Source organism: Zonotrichia leucophrys, chromosome 3 (assembly GCF_028769735.1).
Source record: "Zonotrichia leucophrys gambelii isolate GWCS_2022_RI chromosome 3, RI_Zleu_2.0, whole genome shotgun sequence".
In the NCBI taxonomy this organism is placed as follows: domain Eukaryota; kingdom Metazoa; phylum Chordata; class Aves; order Passeriformes; family Passerellidae; genus Zonotrichia; species Zonotrichia leucophrys.
Window position 1 is genome coordinate 50,248,185 of NC_088172.1, and position 20,370 is coordinate 50,268,554.

The following is a 20,370-nucleotide window of genomic DNA, read 5'->3' on the forward strand; positions in this document are numbered from 1 at the left end:
TGGATGTTAGGGAAGTGATTGACACCAAAGTACTTTAATTCAGTTAGAGTAACTGAGAGGAAATAATGCCCAAACAATAGAAGGACAGTGAATTATTTTACATAATGGTTATTTACTAAAAAAAAAAAAAAACAAACAGATTTGGGGTTTTTTTGTTTGGTTTTTTTCCTTTGTTTGTTTGGGATTTTTTTGTTTGGTTAGTGTTTGTTTTTCTTAGACGATGCAAGGCTGGCAAGAGGAAAGTGTCATTCTATTCACTATGTTTAATAAAGAAGTCAAAGGTCTGGATGTTCTTTGAGGCTTCTTACAAGAACACTTGGAAAAATTATTGTTATGTGATGTTTGCTTCTTAGCTTTACTATTTTGATTCTTGGTCTTTTCTTGTAACAGAGGGACTTCTCTAAATGTTTTTTAAATGAGTTTATCAACACATACACATTTATAAAATGCAATGTATCTCACTGAGAACACTTATGTCTCAGAACTTCTTGGAAAAGAAGTTAGACTGCTAGGGCTGTAGAGGGGGAATGAGGAAAGAATTTCCATTGATGCTGTACAAAAGCAATTTTGACTTATGCTTCTGGTTGTTCTTGGAAGAAACTCTGGTGCTCTTGCAAGTCTAGAATTCTAAGTAAACATCAATATCTATATTATTTTTGACTATGTAGACTTAGAGACTTGTGGGTAGTTTTGTTGTGAGGTACATTTTAAAGAACAGATGGGCAAGTAATACTTCTGTGAATTAGGTTGAGAAGAATGTTTCAACTGTGTTGGATTCCTGGGAGCTCTTTGATGTGGAGCAGGAATCCAGACAGCTGTTAATTTAAAACACAAAGACAGCAACAGAACCCCCCCCCCCCTACTCAAAACCCCCCATCTGAAGCACACAAACAAAAAAAGTTGTGAAAACCAGTTGATTGATGATGGGAGCTGTATAAACTAAGACCAGGTGTGTCAGTTGCTGGCTTTTCATAGTGTGCTTCACACATTCTACTCTGCTTTGTCATGTCTCATATGTACCATAACTGCATTTCAGGAAAACCAAAGTTATTTTAGGGTATCCCAGTAGAACTGCACTGAGAAGTTGGGAATAGGTACACTTGGATTAACATGTCTTTTTGTTAGTTTGTAGATTGTAGGGGGGATAGAATATAAGAAAAGAAAGATAGTGCAGAAAGTAATCTTACCCCTAAGGAGTTGCAGCCGGGCCAATTATCAAAGATTAGGAACAGGCCTGACTTTAGGAGGCCACAGCCAATGAGAAGAAGAGTGCTATAAAAGAGTGGAGTGGCTGGGTGAGAAGGGAACTGGAGTCAGTTGGCTGCTTTGTGGGGAAGAAAGAGTCAGTGCTCTGAGGAGAAACACCAAGAAGGTGTGAAACTTTTGTGATAAGAAGATAACAGTATGGAACCCCTGCAGTGAGAAGACAACAGTAGGTCTTTTGGCTTTTTTTTTTTTAATAGCCTAATTTTTATTTTGTTTTCTCTTAATATCAGGAGAAAGCCCTTGAGGTGAATCTCTCAAATGCTTCTACTTACCACTCTTTAGCTCACATGAGAGTACTCCTGGAAAGCACAAAATTTGGTTCCTTTTGGATGAAATGAGACAATATTATGTGTTAAAAGAAGCAGCCAAATATGTTTGATATGTGTGTATTCAGACAATAAGACTTAGATCTAGACTGCAGCGATTATCCTGAAATGCATATATTGCATGGATGCTAGGTTCTCAGCAAAAACTTTTTGCTGTACAGATCTGCTTCTATTGTACTGCACTATTTGCTGATGCAGCCATAGCCAGCAGGGCTGAGGGATTCTAAATGACTGAGGGAAGTAATTTTGTCCTGTTTCTGTGCTTATGCTTCAGCTCTGTGTGAAACAGGTCTGCATAGAGAGACTGAAGGCTTAGGTACTATGATCAACAGGTTAGGTCTAGATTTATAATCAAGCTGTAGAACCCTTTTATACCAAAATGTCCTGACAATTTTTCCTCATCACCACCTGCCACCCTCCACCACGATTACTTCGCTAACAGGCTGCATGTAACTAGAGATGTGAGTAGGAAGGGGACATTATTCAGCATGTAAACACAAGCTGAAAATTTGGGCTGTTCTTTCCCCTTGGACATTGAATAATATAATAATTTGAATGGCATTGAATATATGAATGCCAGCTTAACGATTTTTTTAAATGTTCTGGATATCTAAAACTGTTGCCATTGTGGGTGGATATATTTCTTCTGTAACTATAAGAATTTTTGTGGATTTTCAAAAGGAAGAGCCATGCCGTGTGTGATGCATATGAAGGAGCGTGATTTTTTTTTTTTCCCCTTTGGTTGGGCGTGTGCTCTTTTTGAAGAGTTAGCTATTGATTCTGAGAGCAAAGGGATTAGTTGTTTTTGGGTCTGTTTTACTGCTGTCAGTGAAGTGATAAGATGTGCAGAAGTCACATTCCAGCTTCTGTGGAGAGTACACTAGGGTCATTGATGTCTCAGAATACATGTGTTCTTCAGAAGTGACAGCAGTTTCTTTTGCAGCTGCTTCTTCCACTTGGCAATCATTTCTTTTGCCAGCAATACTGGAGACCGCTGCTTCTAATGCCTGCTGTGTCCCTGGGGAATGACTATCTCCCTCCTTGTGAAACTAACATAATTTTTAGCAATATCTGTATGAGTAAGCTAAAGAAGCCTTTCTCCATTGCCATCTCTGATGGAACAGCACCTTGATTCAGTAACATATTATTGCTGTTCTTTAGAAGAGTTCTACAGTGCTATTAAGATATAAGTATAAATTATATGCTTGGCTGCATTGATTGTTCCAGTAGGATCCACTTTGGCAGTCAGAGGGATTACACTCTGGAAATAACTGGAACTTTCATTGCTGGTGATCTCTGTTGCCATCTGACTTAGTGGAAATGGTAATCAATAGGGATGAGTTCTTTTGAAGCACTGGTACATCTTGCTTGGCAGCTTTTGCTTGTGGCCCTAGGTTGGAGCTTGTGCTGGTCAGAGTTGATTGTATTTATGTCATTATTTATGATTGTATTTATCCAGTGTTTATGTGACTGACCCCTAAGAGGCTTCTCAGCTTCTGAGGAAACGTGCGCTCTTAAAGATGCAGAAGGTCCCTGCCAGGGTCGTCTTTCAGGACCTCATAAGGAAGGTTATGAGGTTATAAGGAAGGACCTCATAACTTCAGTTTTAATTGTTTTGAGGAGGTGTGCAGGTCTTCCCGTACAGTCTTGGATACACCTAAGGGTGCTCTTATTGTCCAGATGGCCCTCCTTATGATAGAGGTCAAAATGAAACCTGCTGGGGTGACCATGTTTTTTTCCTGTTTTGTGAGTTTTTTGAAGGCAAAAAGTTAACAGATTTTCAGCCTCTGACTGGGGTGTAGCACTTCTTTTGACTCTTTCAGTTTTAATTAACCTGTGATATTGATGTTTGCACAGAAGTCAAAGCTCAGCCTGAAGATGGGAAACCCCAAACTACTTGTGCTGATCAGAGGACTAACCTCTGTTTTTTCTTCTTGACTAATTATTTGAACTTCTGTAATCACATAGTACGAGTTTATGAATGTTTCAGCCTCATTTATTACAATTGTTCTAAATAACTCCAGAGAGAGCTTGTGTAACTTGCTCTGATTTCCTGTTGCTTTCCTGTAAATTCTGTGGATGCCATATTCACATTGTCTTTTTTCAAAACTTAACGTCCAGTTTAGTTTGTCTCATTTCATTGGCTTAAAAACCCCAAACTGTTACTCTTTGCTTCCCCATGATTGGGATGGTATGAGATGTCTGTGACAGTGCTTCTCCATGAGTTCTCCACCAAAGCTCAAGCAGCACTGGTAACTTCTGAAAACCTTCATTACTCCTAGCATGTTCCAAGCAGCCTCCTGGAGCTTTAGCCATGAATTTCACCTGGCTCTCTGTGTTAGCAGTGATTGTCTGCAGGAAGAATAGATGAGGCCCATGTGCTGGAATGTGGGGTGTGCAGAGGTAACTGCAGTGCTGCGTTAATGTTTGCATATGGCTGTGGGCTTTTGTTCCACTGGTAGTGCAGTTGTAGGCATGTAGTCCATGGGAACACTTCCTTTGTATTTTCCTTACCTTTGGAATCTTCTGATATGTGCTTCTGACATTTAATGCTTTGGCCTTGTGATTTGCATTATGTTTAGGAATGATGTGCATGAAGACAAGGCAAAGCAAAGTGTATGTTCTAAGAGGGTAAATGAGGGAGGAAACTTACCTGCACTGGAGTTGGTAGGGCACATAAATACTTTGGTGGACCATGTTTCCAAGAACTTCAATTATAAACTCATGCTTTCAGATGCTTCAGTAGTATTTAGTATATTTTATAAGCATGTGTATACACATATAAAGGTGTTTTGTTGCATTTATTTTACAAATGTGTTAATTTTTTACATGTAGATATGGGAAACCATCTGTTTTCTCCAGTGCTTTTGAAAATGTTTTAAAAAATAGTGTTTTCTTGCAGTGGGAGATGGACGAATGGGATATGCAGAAGAAGCTCCCTATGATGCAATCCATGTTGGAGCTGCAGCCCCAGTTGTGCCCCAAGCAGTAAGCTTTTATGTTGTGTGTGTGTGTTTGTGTAATACCTTAGCTGTAGAGAATGCTTTGCATACATCTATGTGTAAAATACTTGGTAGCTTGCACTGCTGGGAGTATCAGTGAGCAGTGTGGTATTACTGTATGGTGTGGGGTTTTTGTCTCTCTTACAACTGGGCTTCCTGTTGGTTTGATAAAGCTGTATGTTCTAATAACTCTGCTCTAAATAAACATATTTTAAAATTACATGTGTGCAGCCCTCTATTATAGCAATGAACTGGAGCATTTAATTTAATAAGGTAATTAAATTTTATCAAACAACGAGTTACAAAATTTAAGTGTATTTCCCAAGTTCCAAAGCACTGAGTCTATTGAAAGTAAAATGCTCAGCTGGAAGTACAAACAGTGCCATTTGTTTAAAGGCTTCAGAATGGATACAGGGCACTTCTTAGTAGAGAAGCTGAAGAGTAACTAGGGGCGTTAGAGTGTGCATACATATAGTCCATTTTTACTGATAAGATTTTTTTTTTCTCTTCTTTCATCAGGCACATGGTAATACATAGCATGGTTTTTATATGCTAGGTGCCAGTTAAGGTTTTTAAATCTTAGTGAGGGATAGTGAAAGACTGGGCTTTGAGGTGTTATAGATAGGTTGGGCATTTCCAAACAATGACCAGTGGTGGTGGGGCTTTTTTTTTGCTTCATGTTTTTAAAGTAGGTTGTGCTTTTAGTTTGAGGGGATTTATTTGTTTGGATTTTGTTGTTTGATTTTTTTTTTTGTTGGTTTGGTTTTTTTGATTTTTTTGGTTGGGAGTGTGCCAGGAGGGTGTTCCCGGCAAAATGTTGACAGATGACAATTAAAAAAGCAATTGAAAGTTTATTTGTAAATGAAACAGTTTGTAATTGTAACTTTTGTTAGGAATTGGGATTAAGTGGTTTTTTTTCATGATGTCTGGGAAGTATGAAATTTTCCTTGAGACTACTGTGATTAGCCTCCTTTAACTATGGGAAAAAAATGCAAGCATTTCTCACATACTATGTTTACGTGTCACTTATCTAAGTCATATTAATATATTTTATACTAGTTCAGAAAAGGCTGTTCCATTAACAGAATGAAAGAGGAGCTGTAGGGTACTGAGTTTGTTGTAGACAAAATTTTTCCAGGAAGAAAAATAATGAAAAGTCACCATTCTCAAATCTTATTCTGTGGGCTTAAGGGGAGATCAGTTACCCCCAGAATTTTTCACAATGGGCCTGTACTGATACATAATAACTATTGCAGCATTAAACAGTTTCAAAAGATTGAATCTGCTGTAAAAATAATTTGTGATTTACATGTTTCCCCCACATCTATAGAAAATAAAACTGCAACCTACCCAGTTAATTAAACTATTTTACTGTAATACCAGTTGTTGTACCATGTTGCCGTGATACTCTCATTTTCAGTGCACTTTTTATTTTTCCTAATGGAAGTAGTTATCTACTGCATAAAAGTAGATGGATACATAATGGCAAAGCTATTAATCTACTGTAACAAACTTTGGATCCAGCTTCTCTGAGGTGGCTGGTTACATTCTAATTTCTGTGTTGTGTTCTAGCTTATAGACCAGTTAAAACCTGGCGGAAGATTGATATTACCAGTTGGCCCTGCTGGGGGAAACCAGATGCTCGAACAGTATGACAAACTAGAAGATGGCAGTGTCAAAATGAAGCCTCTGATGGGAGTGATATATGTGCCTTTAACAGATAAAGAGAAGCAGTGGTCCAGGTGGAAGTGATTTTCTGTTCCACTTACTTCTTCCACACACATGCAAGGTGAAAGGGTGTGAATTTTAAGCAGATAGACTGCAAGGCCTGCCTTTGCTGCTGTCATTGCTTTCTGCTCCTCCATACCATGAAAAGTGACTCAGTCTGCATTACTACATCACCCAAAGGAGGTTATGCTAAGTTTGAGTTAAATTAAAAGCAGAAGAAAAATATTGCATGGGTTGCACTTTGTCTTTTTTGGACATGTTTTCTTTAGTCTTTGGTGTTTTGAAGATTCTTATTTGTTGTTTTAAACACAGTATTTTTAAGTTTAAACTTCACTTTTAATGAATTTTTTATAACTATTTTGCCCAATAATTAGGGTGAAGTGTAAAATTTTACTTAATAAATACTGTTTTTTCCTTTAAGTTAGTGGTAATTGGGTGTTCATTTTTTATTTTTCTGAAACACTACAAATCAAGAAAAATCTTTGCAAAATCCTTTGTGGAAAATGTAGATGATCTTGCAAGCACTTTTCATTTAGCCTCCAAGTAGCAAAAAGTAGAAAAGATAATTCCTTCTTCCCTGAAGTATAAATGTAGTTGAGTAGTGTTTAGAAAATTTTCCCAGACATGTTATTAGAAGTCTGTCATCTGTCTCTGATGGGGCAGTATTTGTGTTTGCCAATACAGCAAATTCTAAATGCCTTTCTAGAAGTAGGAAACCTTCCAGTTTGCTGAATTGAACAGCCAGTAATAAATGAATAAATAAATAGACTTAATGCAGCTGTCAGCTTAAGCCATGCTAGTATGTGAATGAACAAAGCAGCATTGCTGTTTTGCTTCCTGGCAAAAAGTGCTTGTTGAATGTATTATTGGCATTAGTGAAGTGCAGAGATTGCACTGAGCTCTGAAAACAACTCTTGAGTTTTATAACCTAAATTTAGATTTTTGGCTTTTTTCCCCTTGATATTTTGGAGTATAGCTTGTGATTTGAATACAGGAATACTCAGTCTAACCTATCAAAATATCATAAAAAGTACAATTAAAGCAGTTTGCATACTGTTGCTTAACGAAGCCTCATTTCAGTGTTTCTTGGATTACTATATAGCCACTACGTACAAATTACTCTTAAAACAACTTCAGTGAGATACTGCTTAGTTCAAAGCTTGTGAAGAGTGCTGGTGAAGCGTGCTTGTTATTCAAATGTGTTGTGTTTGTTATGCAAATGAATGCTTTGGCCTCAAATATTGCCAGTATTCCCTCAGTGTGGTACTCAGGGATTTCCTGCCTCTTGTAAGGCTTTGGAAGCTTTCCTTTGTGGTCGGTTTCCTCCTCTGGCAAATGTTTAATTTAAATTTGGAATCCATGCTTTGCTTGCTCTAAAAAAGAGTAGTTGTCTTCTTAAACCTTCTTTCTCTCAGAGAGTTTTCATAGATTTTTTTTCTATTTCCACCTAATCTGATTATAGTAGCAATTGGAAATTTTTTGGTATGCCAAAAGAAGTATAGCAGTGTATGTTCATAAAACACTTTAAGAAGGGTTTCTTGAATGACAGTGTTTATACCTTGCTATAAGTGAAGGTGGGGTACTGTGTTAAGGGCTAGAATTCTGAGTTTTTAGCATCTCTTCGGTGCAGTTTGGTATTTCATTTTGTATTCTAGCTTGGAAAGAGCTAATAGCTTGTCTTTGGGCCTTCTTCAGTCATGCATACTGGAGGATTATTTTCCCCAGAAATTTGTACCAGTTTCTATGCTCTTCTGAAACACTTCTTGATTTTATTTATTTTTAATTTAAGAATTTACAGTGGTGTTATCAGAAAATATAAGTGCTTAGCCTGAAGGGTTCATCTGCAATGGCATAAAGGCTGTATCTTGCTATGCGCATTTAAATTTCGGAACTCTCTGTTAAAGAAAATCTCAGAAGTCCACTTCTTTAACATTTGCTATTTCTTTAATTGTCCTTTTTGTGATTTGAAGAAAATTCACATTCCATCTTCTAGGATATCTGTCCGTCTACTGCTGACCTTACAGGAGGTCACATCTTTTCTTTGTTTTTCCTTGTTGGTGGCTATGAAGTATATGGTCAGGCAGCTGCTGCTAAGGAAATTCCTAATTATAAGTCAGCATTTGCTATCTAGGCTGGCATCAAAGATGAAAGAGCTGTTTTTTCTTCGCTTCCTGGATTTCATTTTTTCTTTTCTAAATTGCTCAAGATCTGTGAGCAGAGTTCATTTAGAGACTCCTCTGAAAAAGCATCTCTAAGTGTTTCTGTAATAGAAATCTGTAGTGTATGGGAGACTAGTTGATGTAAATCTCAAATTCATTAAACAACAATCATTTTAAGATTAGCTCAATTCTGTGTGTTTAGTTTGTCATTCTTTTAGTTTACATTATGTGATTTCATTCCTAATGCAGGTAACTTTCATCACATTGAATGAAGAACGGGTGTCCCTTCAGAGGATACAATTGATAGGCCAGCAGCATTTTCCTAGGGTAGCAGACCCTCCAGTTGGCAGGAAAGAAGCTGTTACATTTTTGCTGAGCCATTCACTCTTTAATGGGGCTGTAAGGTGCTTTTGCAAAGCAGCACAACACTCTTTAAGTGGTGTTTGAAGTCAACTCCATCTTCAAGTATTTTGTATCATGCTTCACTGTGTAAAACTTGTAGCGAAAGAAGTCTGGACTAGCTGGAAGGAAAAGATTCCTTGGATTTCAATACATTGCTAAATAAAGCATATTATTTCTGAATGCTATTAAATTTCTTTAAATTTAGGCCATGACTTTGTAGCTTTGGTTCAGTTGCAGTAGTATTTTTTTAAGTTCCCAATATTAGTGGGAATCCTCTCAAATGTGACTCCCTGGGACACTCAGAAGTAGAATATACGCAGGGACCCTATCTCTGGTACAAAACAATGCAGTGTGCCAGAAATCCAGCAGTCAATGCCCACTTATGTGATTATACTGATAAAGGGTATCCTTTCACATAAAACTTTAATTGTTTTGGGTTTTTTACTGAAAAATAGGATGGAGAGAGGGCCTCGTGTTGCACAGTTGAGAACATGGCTTAATTGCTGTCTTATTGGCAGATCTTGTACAAATTAGGATCTCTCTGGTTTTATTTCTCTGTGAAATAAAACTTACTACTTCACTTACTACTTATGTGGAAAGACAATTTTAAGTGTCACAGAATCATGGTATTATTTAGAGTTGAAAACAGGTTTAAGGTAATTGAGTCTGACTGTTTACCTGGTGCTGCCAAGTCCACCACTAAACCATATTCCTAAGGGCCACTTCAAGTCATCTTTTAAACACTTTCAGGGAATACCTTGTCCTGCTGGCCTCGCTACTGCTGATAGAGAGGCATAAGAGAATAACAATGTAAATAACAGCAATGAGTCTCTGTTGCATTTTGGATTTGATTTCCAGACAGGCAGCTTTTAAAAAATTGTAACAACTACTTTTGTTTACATATTGTATTAGTAGAAATTATTTATAAATGTAATGCTGAATTTATAATTGCTGGTAAAATACAAAATTATAATGACAGTATGACCTTTCTGAACAAAAACTTCAATGACTAAACTGGGGCTGTTACTGTATCCCACTTATCTGTACATAAACCATGATTAACACTCTTTTGGAAAATATATTTATTAGGATACATTTTAATATGTTTCTGCTTAGAAACTCTTATTCAGTGTTTCAAGTGCCCCTGGTGAGCTAGTTGACCAGTTTAGTTTGAAATTAGTAGGCATTGGTTGCTGGAATTTCTCAGACCATGCAGAGAGTAATGATTATGGTTTAAGTTTTCATTTTATTTTGGCAAAAAGAATCTGCACAAAATATTTTAGGTTAAATTTAAGAATTATGAATTATGTATCAGGGTGGTTTGACTCTGACTGAATTCCAGGTGCTCACCTAAGCTGCTCCCTCCACAACTGGACAGAGGAGAGAGAACACAACAGAAGGCTCCCTTGTGCGTTAAGGACAGGCAGAGATTACTCACCAGTTACCACCATGGGTACAACAGGCTTGACTTGGGGATATTAATTGAAATTATTGCCAAGCAAAATCAAAGCAGGATAATGGGAGGTAAAACAAAGCTTAAGAACACCTTTCCTGCACCCCTTCTCCCTCCTTCCTAGCTCTACAACCTGCCCCCCAGCAGTGCAAGGAGGTAAGAAATGGGGTTTACAGTCAGTCAGTTTGTCACACATTCTTCCTGCTGCTGTCAGGTCTTTCCCACAAGACACATTTCTCCATGAACTTCTCTAGCATGAGTCCTTCCTATGGGCTACAGTTCTTAATGAACTGCTGCAAGGTGGGTCACTGTTCTTGGATGCAGTCCATCAGGCACATCCTGCTCCAACACAGGTCCTCCACAGGGTGACAGGTCCCGCCAGGAAACCTGTTCCAGCATGGGCTCCTCTATCCATGGGCCTGCAGGCCCCTGCCTGGAGCTTGCTCCAGCACATTTCCCACAGGGTCGCAGTCTCCTCTCAGGCATCCACCTGCTCCAGCATGGGCTCCTCCACAGGCTGCAGGTGGATCTCTGCATCCCTGTGATCCTCCATGGGCTGCAGGAGCACAGCTGCCTCACCATGGTCTGCACCAGGGGCTGCAGCGCAATCTCAGCTCCAGCACCTGCAGCAGCTCCTGCCCCTCCTCCCCTGATCTGGGTGTCTGCAGGGCTGCTCCTCTCACATGTTCTCACCCTGCTCTTCTCTGCACTATAACTTTTTCTTTCTTGAACGTGTTTCCACAGAGGTGTTGCTTCCATTGCTGACTGGCTCAGTGTTGGCCAGTGGAGGGTCTGTCTAGAAGCCAGCTGGTGTTGGCTCTATAGAACCTGGAGGAAGCTTCTGGCAGCTTCTCACAGAAGCCACCCCTGCAGCACCCCCCCTTGCCACTACCAAAACCTTGCCAGGCAAACCCAATACAATTATGTAAAAGTGTATGTGATATATCTGATACAGTAGGTTACAAAAAAAATTCCTTTATCATTTCAATTTATTCTCAATTTTATGATTGATGATAGCAAATAATAAATATTTTATAATAGCACCTTTCCAGATTAAAATGCTGGAAGTCTTAATATTGCATCTTTAAAGTTTTAAAGTGAGAAATAATGGGCTGCTGAAACACTGAGTAGATGCTATATTTCATAAAAGGCTGCACTCTGAATTTCACTTTCAGTAATGACAACATATTTTTCATAGATAAATGACATATTGAGAAGGGAAAGTCATATGCTGCCTAATGACAAGAAAATTGAAGTGGATCTAAAAAGAATGAGATATAGATTTCAGATAGATTTGTAATAAATGTTTGTTCAAATATTTAATTTGAATGCTTTCAAAGTGGCGGTGAGGGATCACGAAGCTGCATGACTTGTATCCCAAACTTATTGTTGATAAGGTTATTGATTCTTTATAATTTACCTGAAAAGCTGCATGTTAGATTTTTTTCTGATAATTTTTCTTGGTTTTTTAATTGGATATTCATTTTGGGAATTGTAGAATATTCATGTATATGTTTTCCCTTGTAGCAAGCGAAAATTTTTCAAACTTTCTTACATTTTTTTCAAGAATAGTAACTTTGAGCTAATGACTTCTGAAATTTGCTTTAACTTGAGCTTACAAAATTGCTTTGATGCCTCAGTTGATAGATGAGTGGTTCTCTTGCTGCAATTCCAAAAGCCTGAGAAGGAGTGCTGTGGTGACTTAAACCCTAAATATATATATTGCTTGGTAAGCAGATTGGAAGGAGTGCATGTATGAAGGTGGAGAGAAAAAAAATTACGTGAGTTGTGTAAGAGTCACAGTAAATAGCGGGGCCCAGAAAGAATACAAATTAGTAGGTCTTCCCTGTTGCTCTAGAGGACAACAGGATAGTTTTAACAAGGAAAGAGCAATATATTGAGTCTCCTTTTAAGCTCTGTAGCAGGATAGATTTTGTTGTACCACTGGGAGGATAGAATAATGTATTCTGATTCTTACCAGTCACTGAAACCTGGTGGATTTCCTAGCTTGACAGCTTCCAACCCATACAGGATCAGCTCAGGTCAGCTGATGCTGGTTTGCAATATGTATTTATGTCTGCAAGCTGTGCTACATTAGGGAGAAAGCTGACAGCTGTTACTTATCAGGTGATCTGAGACTTTTCTGGCACTTTCTGATACATCCACTCCAATAATGCACATATAAATTCAACTTCAATCTGTAGAAAATAAATGCTGTATAATTTTAACACTTATGTTGGAGGTTAGTTTGAGCTGACATGCTGTTGTTAGATTAATGAGTAGTGAAGAGCAAGTGAAAAACCTCTTGAGGAAAGCTGAACCCCTTAATATACAGAAAATGTTCTAAAAAATAAAATATGAAAATCCTTATTTTGAATGTCACATACAGGATGTAGTGGTCAGGAATGTTAAAGCAATGAAAAATACCAACAATTAAAACATTGCCATGCTAATATAATTTATTTTAAATGATATATTTATATAATACTTACATGTTTTAAGTAGAAATATAATTTCGGAAAATAAAACAGACCCATACTTTAAATACATTAAGTGCATTAGCAACATTACCTGCTAACATTTGTGGCTGGGTAGAATCATTGTGTTTAATAGTTTCCAAGTAAATATAGAATGTTTTTTAGGCTTACAGTTTCTTGAGGATCTGCCTTGTATTTGAAGGATTACGAATTGCTTGTCACAGTAAAAGACCAGGGTTTTACAAAGCTGCGAGTGTGTGGTAGGAATCAGGATTAAAATCACACCCACAATTAGGCGTATGAGACTAAGCCAGCAACAGCAGTAGTCATTACTTACATACACTTCTTGAAGATGAAAAAATGAACTGATGATGCAGCTCCTGGAAGTGTTAGGGATGAATGAAGCACTTGTCCTGAATTCACTGGCACTGCATTTTAAATTGGGTATCAGATGTTAATTTCTTTTTATCTGTTTAAAATAAGCAAATACCCATTCTGTGAGATAGGCAAATATGGAGAGCTTCCAAACCTTTAGCTATAAACAGATTTTTCTTTATCTCTACCATGATGTGTTCTTCTGCCTCCTGCTTTTTTCTGCTGTGTGTAATTACTGCAGTGCTCTAAAGCTGTGTGATTAGTACTTTACTATTAGGAGGCAGTGCAAAGTGCAAAGAATGCAAATATTTATCACCCACAAATCACAACGTTTGCATCCCAACTGCATTAGATAGAAAACTAGTCATTTAAGCACTAGTTTCTACAGCCTTTTCAGTTGCTTTTACAGTGTTTTGCATGCTGCCATTCCATGCTGTATGATTCTTGGAGCATAATAATGTCTTTGGAACTTAAAGGTTTTGTATGTGTGCATGTAGAACTATATTTTTGTGGATTAGTTTGCATGATAGCTGGAAATGCTATTGTGTATTGAGCCAGCAATCACATTACTGAGCTTTTTTTCTAATTCAGACACTGTTTGCTTCAGCTAAGGAGGCTGATGCACCTACTAAAAGAAAAATAGCAGCAAATTCATTCTGAATTTTTAGATTGCTTGTGCCTTGTCAAAAAAAAAGAGACAAAATTCTTCTCTTTGAATTTTCCAGGGCTCAGAGCAGCACAGCTTTCAGATTTGATGGGTGTTTTGCATTAAAATTAATGCTTTAGAAATACTTAAACAAATCACTACTGATGATTACTTTATGGTTGGAATATAGGCTCTATGGGTTTCTCATTTCAATGTGTTTTAAATGTCCTACAGGAACAAATCTCTGAATTTTCTAGATTCCTTTCAGTGATTTAGAGAGACTTCTTGATTCATCCTTTCTCCTCACTAGATCTCCTTTTAGCTCACACACACACACACTGCCCTGCCCCCAGCCTTTTCACAACCTACTCCTGATTTACCGTAGATCCTTCAGGAGCTAATCGAGTTCCTCTGAGAAATAAATAAACTAAGTGGTAAAAACTACATAATCGGGATGCAAGACTGTGTTCCCACTTTCTTGAGAGACTGCAGCTGAAGCTAAACTTGTCTTTTTGGCAGCTGCAGAGGGTGGTTTTTGCCAATACTCTGTCTAGTAAGTTGGCTCAGTTGCTTGCCAGTGTGTAGCCAGCAGAATAGAGATGGCAGGTAGCTGTGTTACTAGCTGTGCAATGTGGGGGGTTTCCTTAAAGCAAGTGATCCATTAAATGTAAAACAGAGGGACTCATATTTCACAATAAGTCACATAGTAGTATGAGATGATATGGGATTGCTGTTGCCTTTCCTTTGGTGTTTGTTTTTTTCTCAAATGCTTGAAGAGATTTCTAAAGTTTTGCTGATGTGCGTGAGCACTTAAATGTAATCTGATTCAATATCAGAACTTCTCAAATACCATTTCCAAGGGGAGAAGAAACATAACTGCATGTGTTTTCTTTCTACAGGGATGAATTGTAAAAGCTACATCATCTTGACCCAAACATAGTGTTACAGTGGACTACTCATCTCCCGTTCTAAAAGCTTTTTGAAAACCAACAGCATTGCAGCTTGTTTTGGACTTTGTTATACTGTTGTTATCAGCATGGAACAGCGTGGTGTTTGTTTTATTTTTTTAGATGCTCAAGGCAAATCTGATAAAGAGATGGTGGAAAGTTTTATGTGGGCATTGTTTTATTTAACATGCCTTTATTTCACTTCCATCTGTTCAAAGTGAATTTCTGCAAAACTGCAGATAAAGACCTGTAGCTTGTGAACTCTAATTTTGATGGGGGAACTTGAACACTCACTTCTCTTGGCTCCTGTGTCCCTTGGTCAAACTGCTTCTGTGCACCTTATGACACTACATAGGTAATACCAGGTTTTCTGTGTTCCAACGTCTGCTAGATGCTACTAAAAGGAGATGAACTTCCTTTCTAAGCTTTTGACATGGTGTCATAGACTAGCATGTAGTAGATACAATCAGCTGCTTTTTTATCTTAAAACCAGGCATTTGTATATATTAAATTTCATGACATCAGAGGTAGGTGGCCGCTCTTATCAAACATTGCTGTTCAAGCTGGACATAATAGACATGTTTTCCCTTTCCTTCTAAAATTGATTAATGTAATCTTGAAATTCTGTTGTGGTTTATAGCTCAGTGCTGGTGTGATACACATGGAGGTAACTCCATAAATGTGAGGTGAGGTGTGTTCCAATCACTGAACAATTTATGCAATGCTGCTTTGCCAAACAAAGTTAAAAGCAAAAGGGGAGTTTTGTGCTTGTGTGGAAGATTAGGATGGGTAGGTAATCTGAAATATGGATTGCTAGGTTCTTTATTAAAAGCCAAAAGTCCCTTTAGTTCTAAAAGAAAGTTGCTTTTGGTAAAGCCACTTGCTGTATTAACATTGTTGTTTTTATAACTGTGGGCACCCAGAAAAAATTCTGGCTTTTTAGAAAGTGAATTCTAAATTGCTGCAAAAGACACATCGGAAAGAATCCTGGACTCTTCAGTACACATAGATGCTTTTTGTTCAGTTTTCATATAGAAGAATTGTTGGAAGACTATAAACCTTTTTTTCTGACATAAGTTTTGTGTTCTGGTACTGTAAAATGTCGACAGCAAATTGCAAAGGAGTACAGTAAGGTGGGCTGCTTTGGGAAAGGGTGTCTTCCGTCATCTTGCTCATATTTGAGCAACCTGGAATTAAAGTAAATTATCCTTTTTTTTTTAATGATAGGAAGGATTATGGAATAGAACAACCTACAGTGATCTCTGGAAAAAAAACCTAAAACAACTTCCTATGGTGGAAGAGCAATAATTTTGTGATAGGATTAATCCCTGAAAGCATAAAGGTTATAATTCAAAGGCATCTGAATATGGAAAAGGAACAAAGGCCAGCCCCATTTTGTTCCTCTGTGAAAGATACTATAGGACTTAATTTATTTATATGTTTGGAAGTTAATGTACCACCTCCTGATTTGACTGCAGTCTGGGAGCACATGCACAAGATTAATCTTATTAAGAAATTAATATAGTACATATTCTAGAAAATACAATCCAGAAAAATCCACTTGCGTCTGACAAATTTGTACTAATCCACAATCAACTGTGACTCTAGTTCTTGGTGTTGAAGTGAAATAACTGATGCATGCTAACGTTCAACCTTTTGGTCGCTGTATCTTTCAGTTTGAGTTCAGCTTTATTTACATCTTCTCACTAATTTAATCAGTTAAATGAAAGATATGAGCTCAACTGTATCCAAATTCCTGTCTCTGGACACAGTGTAATAAGCTAGCCTGACTTGGAAGTGGTGTTAAAGCTGAGACCCGATGACAGCTTCCTGGAGGAGAACCACTTCAGGAGGTGTAAAGCTTCAGGGACCAAGGCTGGTGGGAATGGTGCACCCACTCCACTGAAGGGGTTGATGACAGTCAAGGTACTCGAACAGAAAGGAGTATCCAGGAGTAGCATTTAGGAGTCGAAAATGGAAACTCCTCCATGATGGAGCAATGGTTCTGAAGTAAAAACTTGGAGACAAGGACAAGTTGAAATGCAGAAGACTTGAAGAGCTTGAATAAATGCTGTGTGAACTGTCTGAATTGCTACTTTGCCAAATAAAACAATTTGAGAAGAAGCTGTATCTAGGTGTCTGCCTGATTTTGTGGTTGGTTTTGTTGTTTTTTAACCTTGAACAGGATTTTACATATCCAAAAGAAAACATGTATAAAAATACTGGTTTGCTAACTGACCAGAACTATGTGTCCATTTTCAGTCAGTGAATGTATTGCATCACTTACAAAGCCTGTTAATACTGCCTGGAATGTAAGTGGGGTTTTTGGTGTCTGTTGGGAATTTCTGAAACACACATCTCTGTGTTTTGGTCAACAGGGTCTGTGCACAGTTCTGTCTGTTGTCCATAGCTGAATGCAGCCACCTTGGAGAGTGTGATTTGCCACTTGGAAGGATTAAAGCTTTCCCTCTTTATAAGAGGTGCAGTCATATTTCACTAGGCTGTTACTATCACCTCTAAGTCAGAACGGCTTGGGAGAACGGATTGAACTCTGAGTTGCTTATCCGGTTGTGTCTGGGATCCAAGTAGAAGACTTAGAAAGCCAATACCTCTATCTTGAAAACCCACCAAGAGTTGTGGGCTCTCCACAGAGGAGTTTGATGTGCTGTAGAGATGCTTTCTGTTTATGTAGCAGGAATGACCTGTGTACTTTTTCTGTTCAGACTGGTCAGCTGGCTTGAGGCCACAGAGCCCACAACATGACTTTTTCTGGAGGGAAACCAGCACACAGCATGTGTGCACCAGCACTGCTGATGAAGCCACCTGGATGATTCCTGAAATGTTTTGTAGTCATCGAGTTTGAAACGGGCAATAATGCCTGGAGCCAGGGGGGCTCTGCATAGTAGGCTCTGGAGCTTGCAGCTGGCAGCAGTTCTCTCCACGTGTGCAGTGTTTTTGTGACAAGATGACAAGCTCCAGGATTTTTGAGTGTGGAGAGACTGTGAAATTAACCCATCAGCGCAAGGAAGTAAAGTAAAATACTCAGAGGAAAATTCTGAACTAGTACTCTCTGCCAGGAAGAAGGGTGTTAACCCATTCTTACAGTAGCAGTGTTTTCTTCCTTCTACTCGTTAAAGTGCCCAAGGTTGTGCTGTTTTTGATTAAAATGCAGTTCAGAGAAAGAAGACATGAGACAATTCCTTCTGAACTTTGACATGATACAAAAGATGAGTAACAGAAACCATACTCATGATTTGTAACTTTGGTTCTATTCAGCTGATTTTAAACATATTAGGATGCAGTTCAAAAGATGAATAGTTACCTTTATGGAACCTTGATCCCTGTCCCAAGCAATGTGGAAGAGGTATTTTGCTGAAGTGAATGAGGGGTGGTCCTGGTTCAGAAAAAAGACAGATGGTGAGGTCACACGTGCCCATTGTGCAGAACCAAACAAAAAAATTCAGAGGGGAAGTGTTGCCTCACAGATGGTGCAGGGAGACCCAGGAGATGATGAGGTATGAAACTGGTCTTCTGCATTTCAGGATGTTCAGACTTCACAGACCAGGAAGGGTAAGTGAGAGTTTAAGTACTGTGGTATACAATAGATGGCTTCAAGCATGGGGTTTAAGTTAGTTTTGTGGGCTCATACATTTTGCCTTTGTGGAATCTATTTGAGTTTTGTCCATCTGCTTTTAACTGTGAAAGGTTGTGAACTGCAGACCGCTTGTGGTAAGTCAGACACTCTTAAGGTATCATAACCCCCCTTTGCCTTTACTGTAAATAACACACGCTTGTGTGCTCAGACCCCCCAGCTGGCAAGGTTTGGGGTTCCCCTTTGCCTTTACTGTAAATAACACACACTTGTGTGCTCAGACCCCCCAGCTGGCAAGGTCTGGGGTTCCATGCCTCAGCCCGGTCTGAGGAAATAAACATGGACTAAAACCTGGCCTTATGTTGGCAGAGGTGATGGAAGCTTCCCTCTACCTGGCCTATTTACCTCCCACACTTCATCCTTGACAAACAGGGCTGCTTTCTGTTCCAGGTAGTCATTTTTTACACAGCACAAATTCATGCTGCAGCTGATGCACTCTGAATTTTCCTATGAAAGGCTTATCCGGTTGTTCTCTCATGCTCTTGGCAGGGTGTTAATGAGATGCTCAGCAGGATGTGCTCAGAAACTAAAATTGTATTTCTTTAAATTATGAATTGAATGGACATAGCTATTGCTGAAATATGTATGGGGGAGATCCAGCTCCCCATTGAGAATTGCCTGAAAGCTTCAGAAGGAGAAATGAAAATAACTCTGTGTCTCATCATACCAAACTTAGAACTTGAGACAATTCCGTGCCTTTTAGCAAAACTTTTTTAGCAACAACAGACTATTTTCATAAAGACTGTTCTTGGAGTTACTCTGAAATCTCACTTTGATTCTCTAAGGTTTCTTTTAGTCCAGCCATTTTCATCATATGCTTCCGAGCAACTGACCTGGTAGACACTCTTGAGAACATCCCCTAATGCTTCTGAGAAGCTGAAGTCCTTTTCTCAGCCATGGTTGGGCTTATGTTTGCATTTTATGTGTTTGTACTGTTAACAAGCCATGTGTTCTTGTTTATTATGCTCTGCCAAATCCTTTTTCAGCTATAATGTAGAAGTGGCATCAGATGAATCAGTAACTTTTATTGCAGGTGCCTTATGGACTAGGAGGACACTCTGGAAAACTTCTGGTTAGGAAAATGGGTGATTCACAGCACCTGCCAAGGCTACTGCTCTGATCAGAGCTCTAGAGAAGCTCCTCTCCTCTGGATATAGAGGCAGCCTCAGGACAATCATCTCTTGGGCACGGAATTAGTCTTCAGGGATGCTTTCCCTATGGGTCCAATCTTCCACTGGGCTGCCTGCTTTCAAGTCGTGTACAGTCCTGCACTCCTCCAAGTTCCCTGTTCTCTCTATATCTGTATTGTCCAGGCATTTCATTTGAATGTAGAAATCTTAAATTCATCTCTTTAATGCATTAGGACCTGCTAGTTTTAAGAGCTATGTTAAAATGTCTTGCTCTGCCCTCTTTAGAACAGGATTATACATTTCTGTTGGCCAAGTAAATGGCAACTCTCAGTTGTTCACTGAACCTTTCTGCCGTGTCTGGTTTCTGCCAGCTTGCTCAAAATACATTTTTCATTGATTTATGAGTGGTTTAGAACTGTCAGCCAGGAGTCTTATAACTGCAAAAATTAAAATTTTAGCAGGTGTATTTAAAAACTTGCTTCTGAAGTGTGCTGATCCAGTTGTTCTAGATGTCTCTTTGTGTTTCAGGACTCCAGTGCAGAGTGCAGCTCACTTTTTCATTTGTTTTAAGTAACTATTATTTGAAAAATATAGAGCAGAGTTACTTATACACAATTTTTCCCCCTTTAAATGTTCCTTGTTTACAGCATGTTTCCCTGTCACTCAGCTCAGACCAATTGTGTCATGGGCTCTTTTTCATATTAATTACTCTGTGTTTATTGCCTCTTTCTGGTCTTTATGCCCATCAGCACTCTCTGAATCTTCTATAGGCTTTTAGCTTTTGCCATTAGAAACTGAAAAATCCCA

General features: G+C 38.6%; 1 protein-coding gene across 3 annotated transcripts in view; it reads left to right on the forward strand.

Moving 5' to 3' along the window:
• Positions 1 to 16,911, forward strand: part of PCMT1 (protein-L-isoaspartate (D-aspartate) O-methyltransferase) — a 36,243-nt gene extending 19,332 nt beyond the window's left edge. The window contains exons 6-8 of one of the 3 annotated variants that reach the window (XM_064708134.1): positions 4,495 to 4,580; positions 6,167 to 6,383; positions 14,734 to 16,911. In XM_064708134.1, coding sequence (XP_064564204.1) covers positions 4,495 to 4,580; positions 6,167 to 6,346 — 266 coding nt within the window. In that variant the 3' untranslated portion in view covers positions 6,347 to 6,383; positions 14,734 to 16,911. The remainder of the gene's footprint in view (positions 1 to 4,494; positions 4,581 to 6,166; positions 6,384 to 14,733) is intronic. The other 2 variants (XM_064708133.1, XM_064708135.1) reach the window with 2 other exon arrangements.
• Positions 16,912 to 20,370: the final 3,459 nt, after the last annotated feature.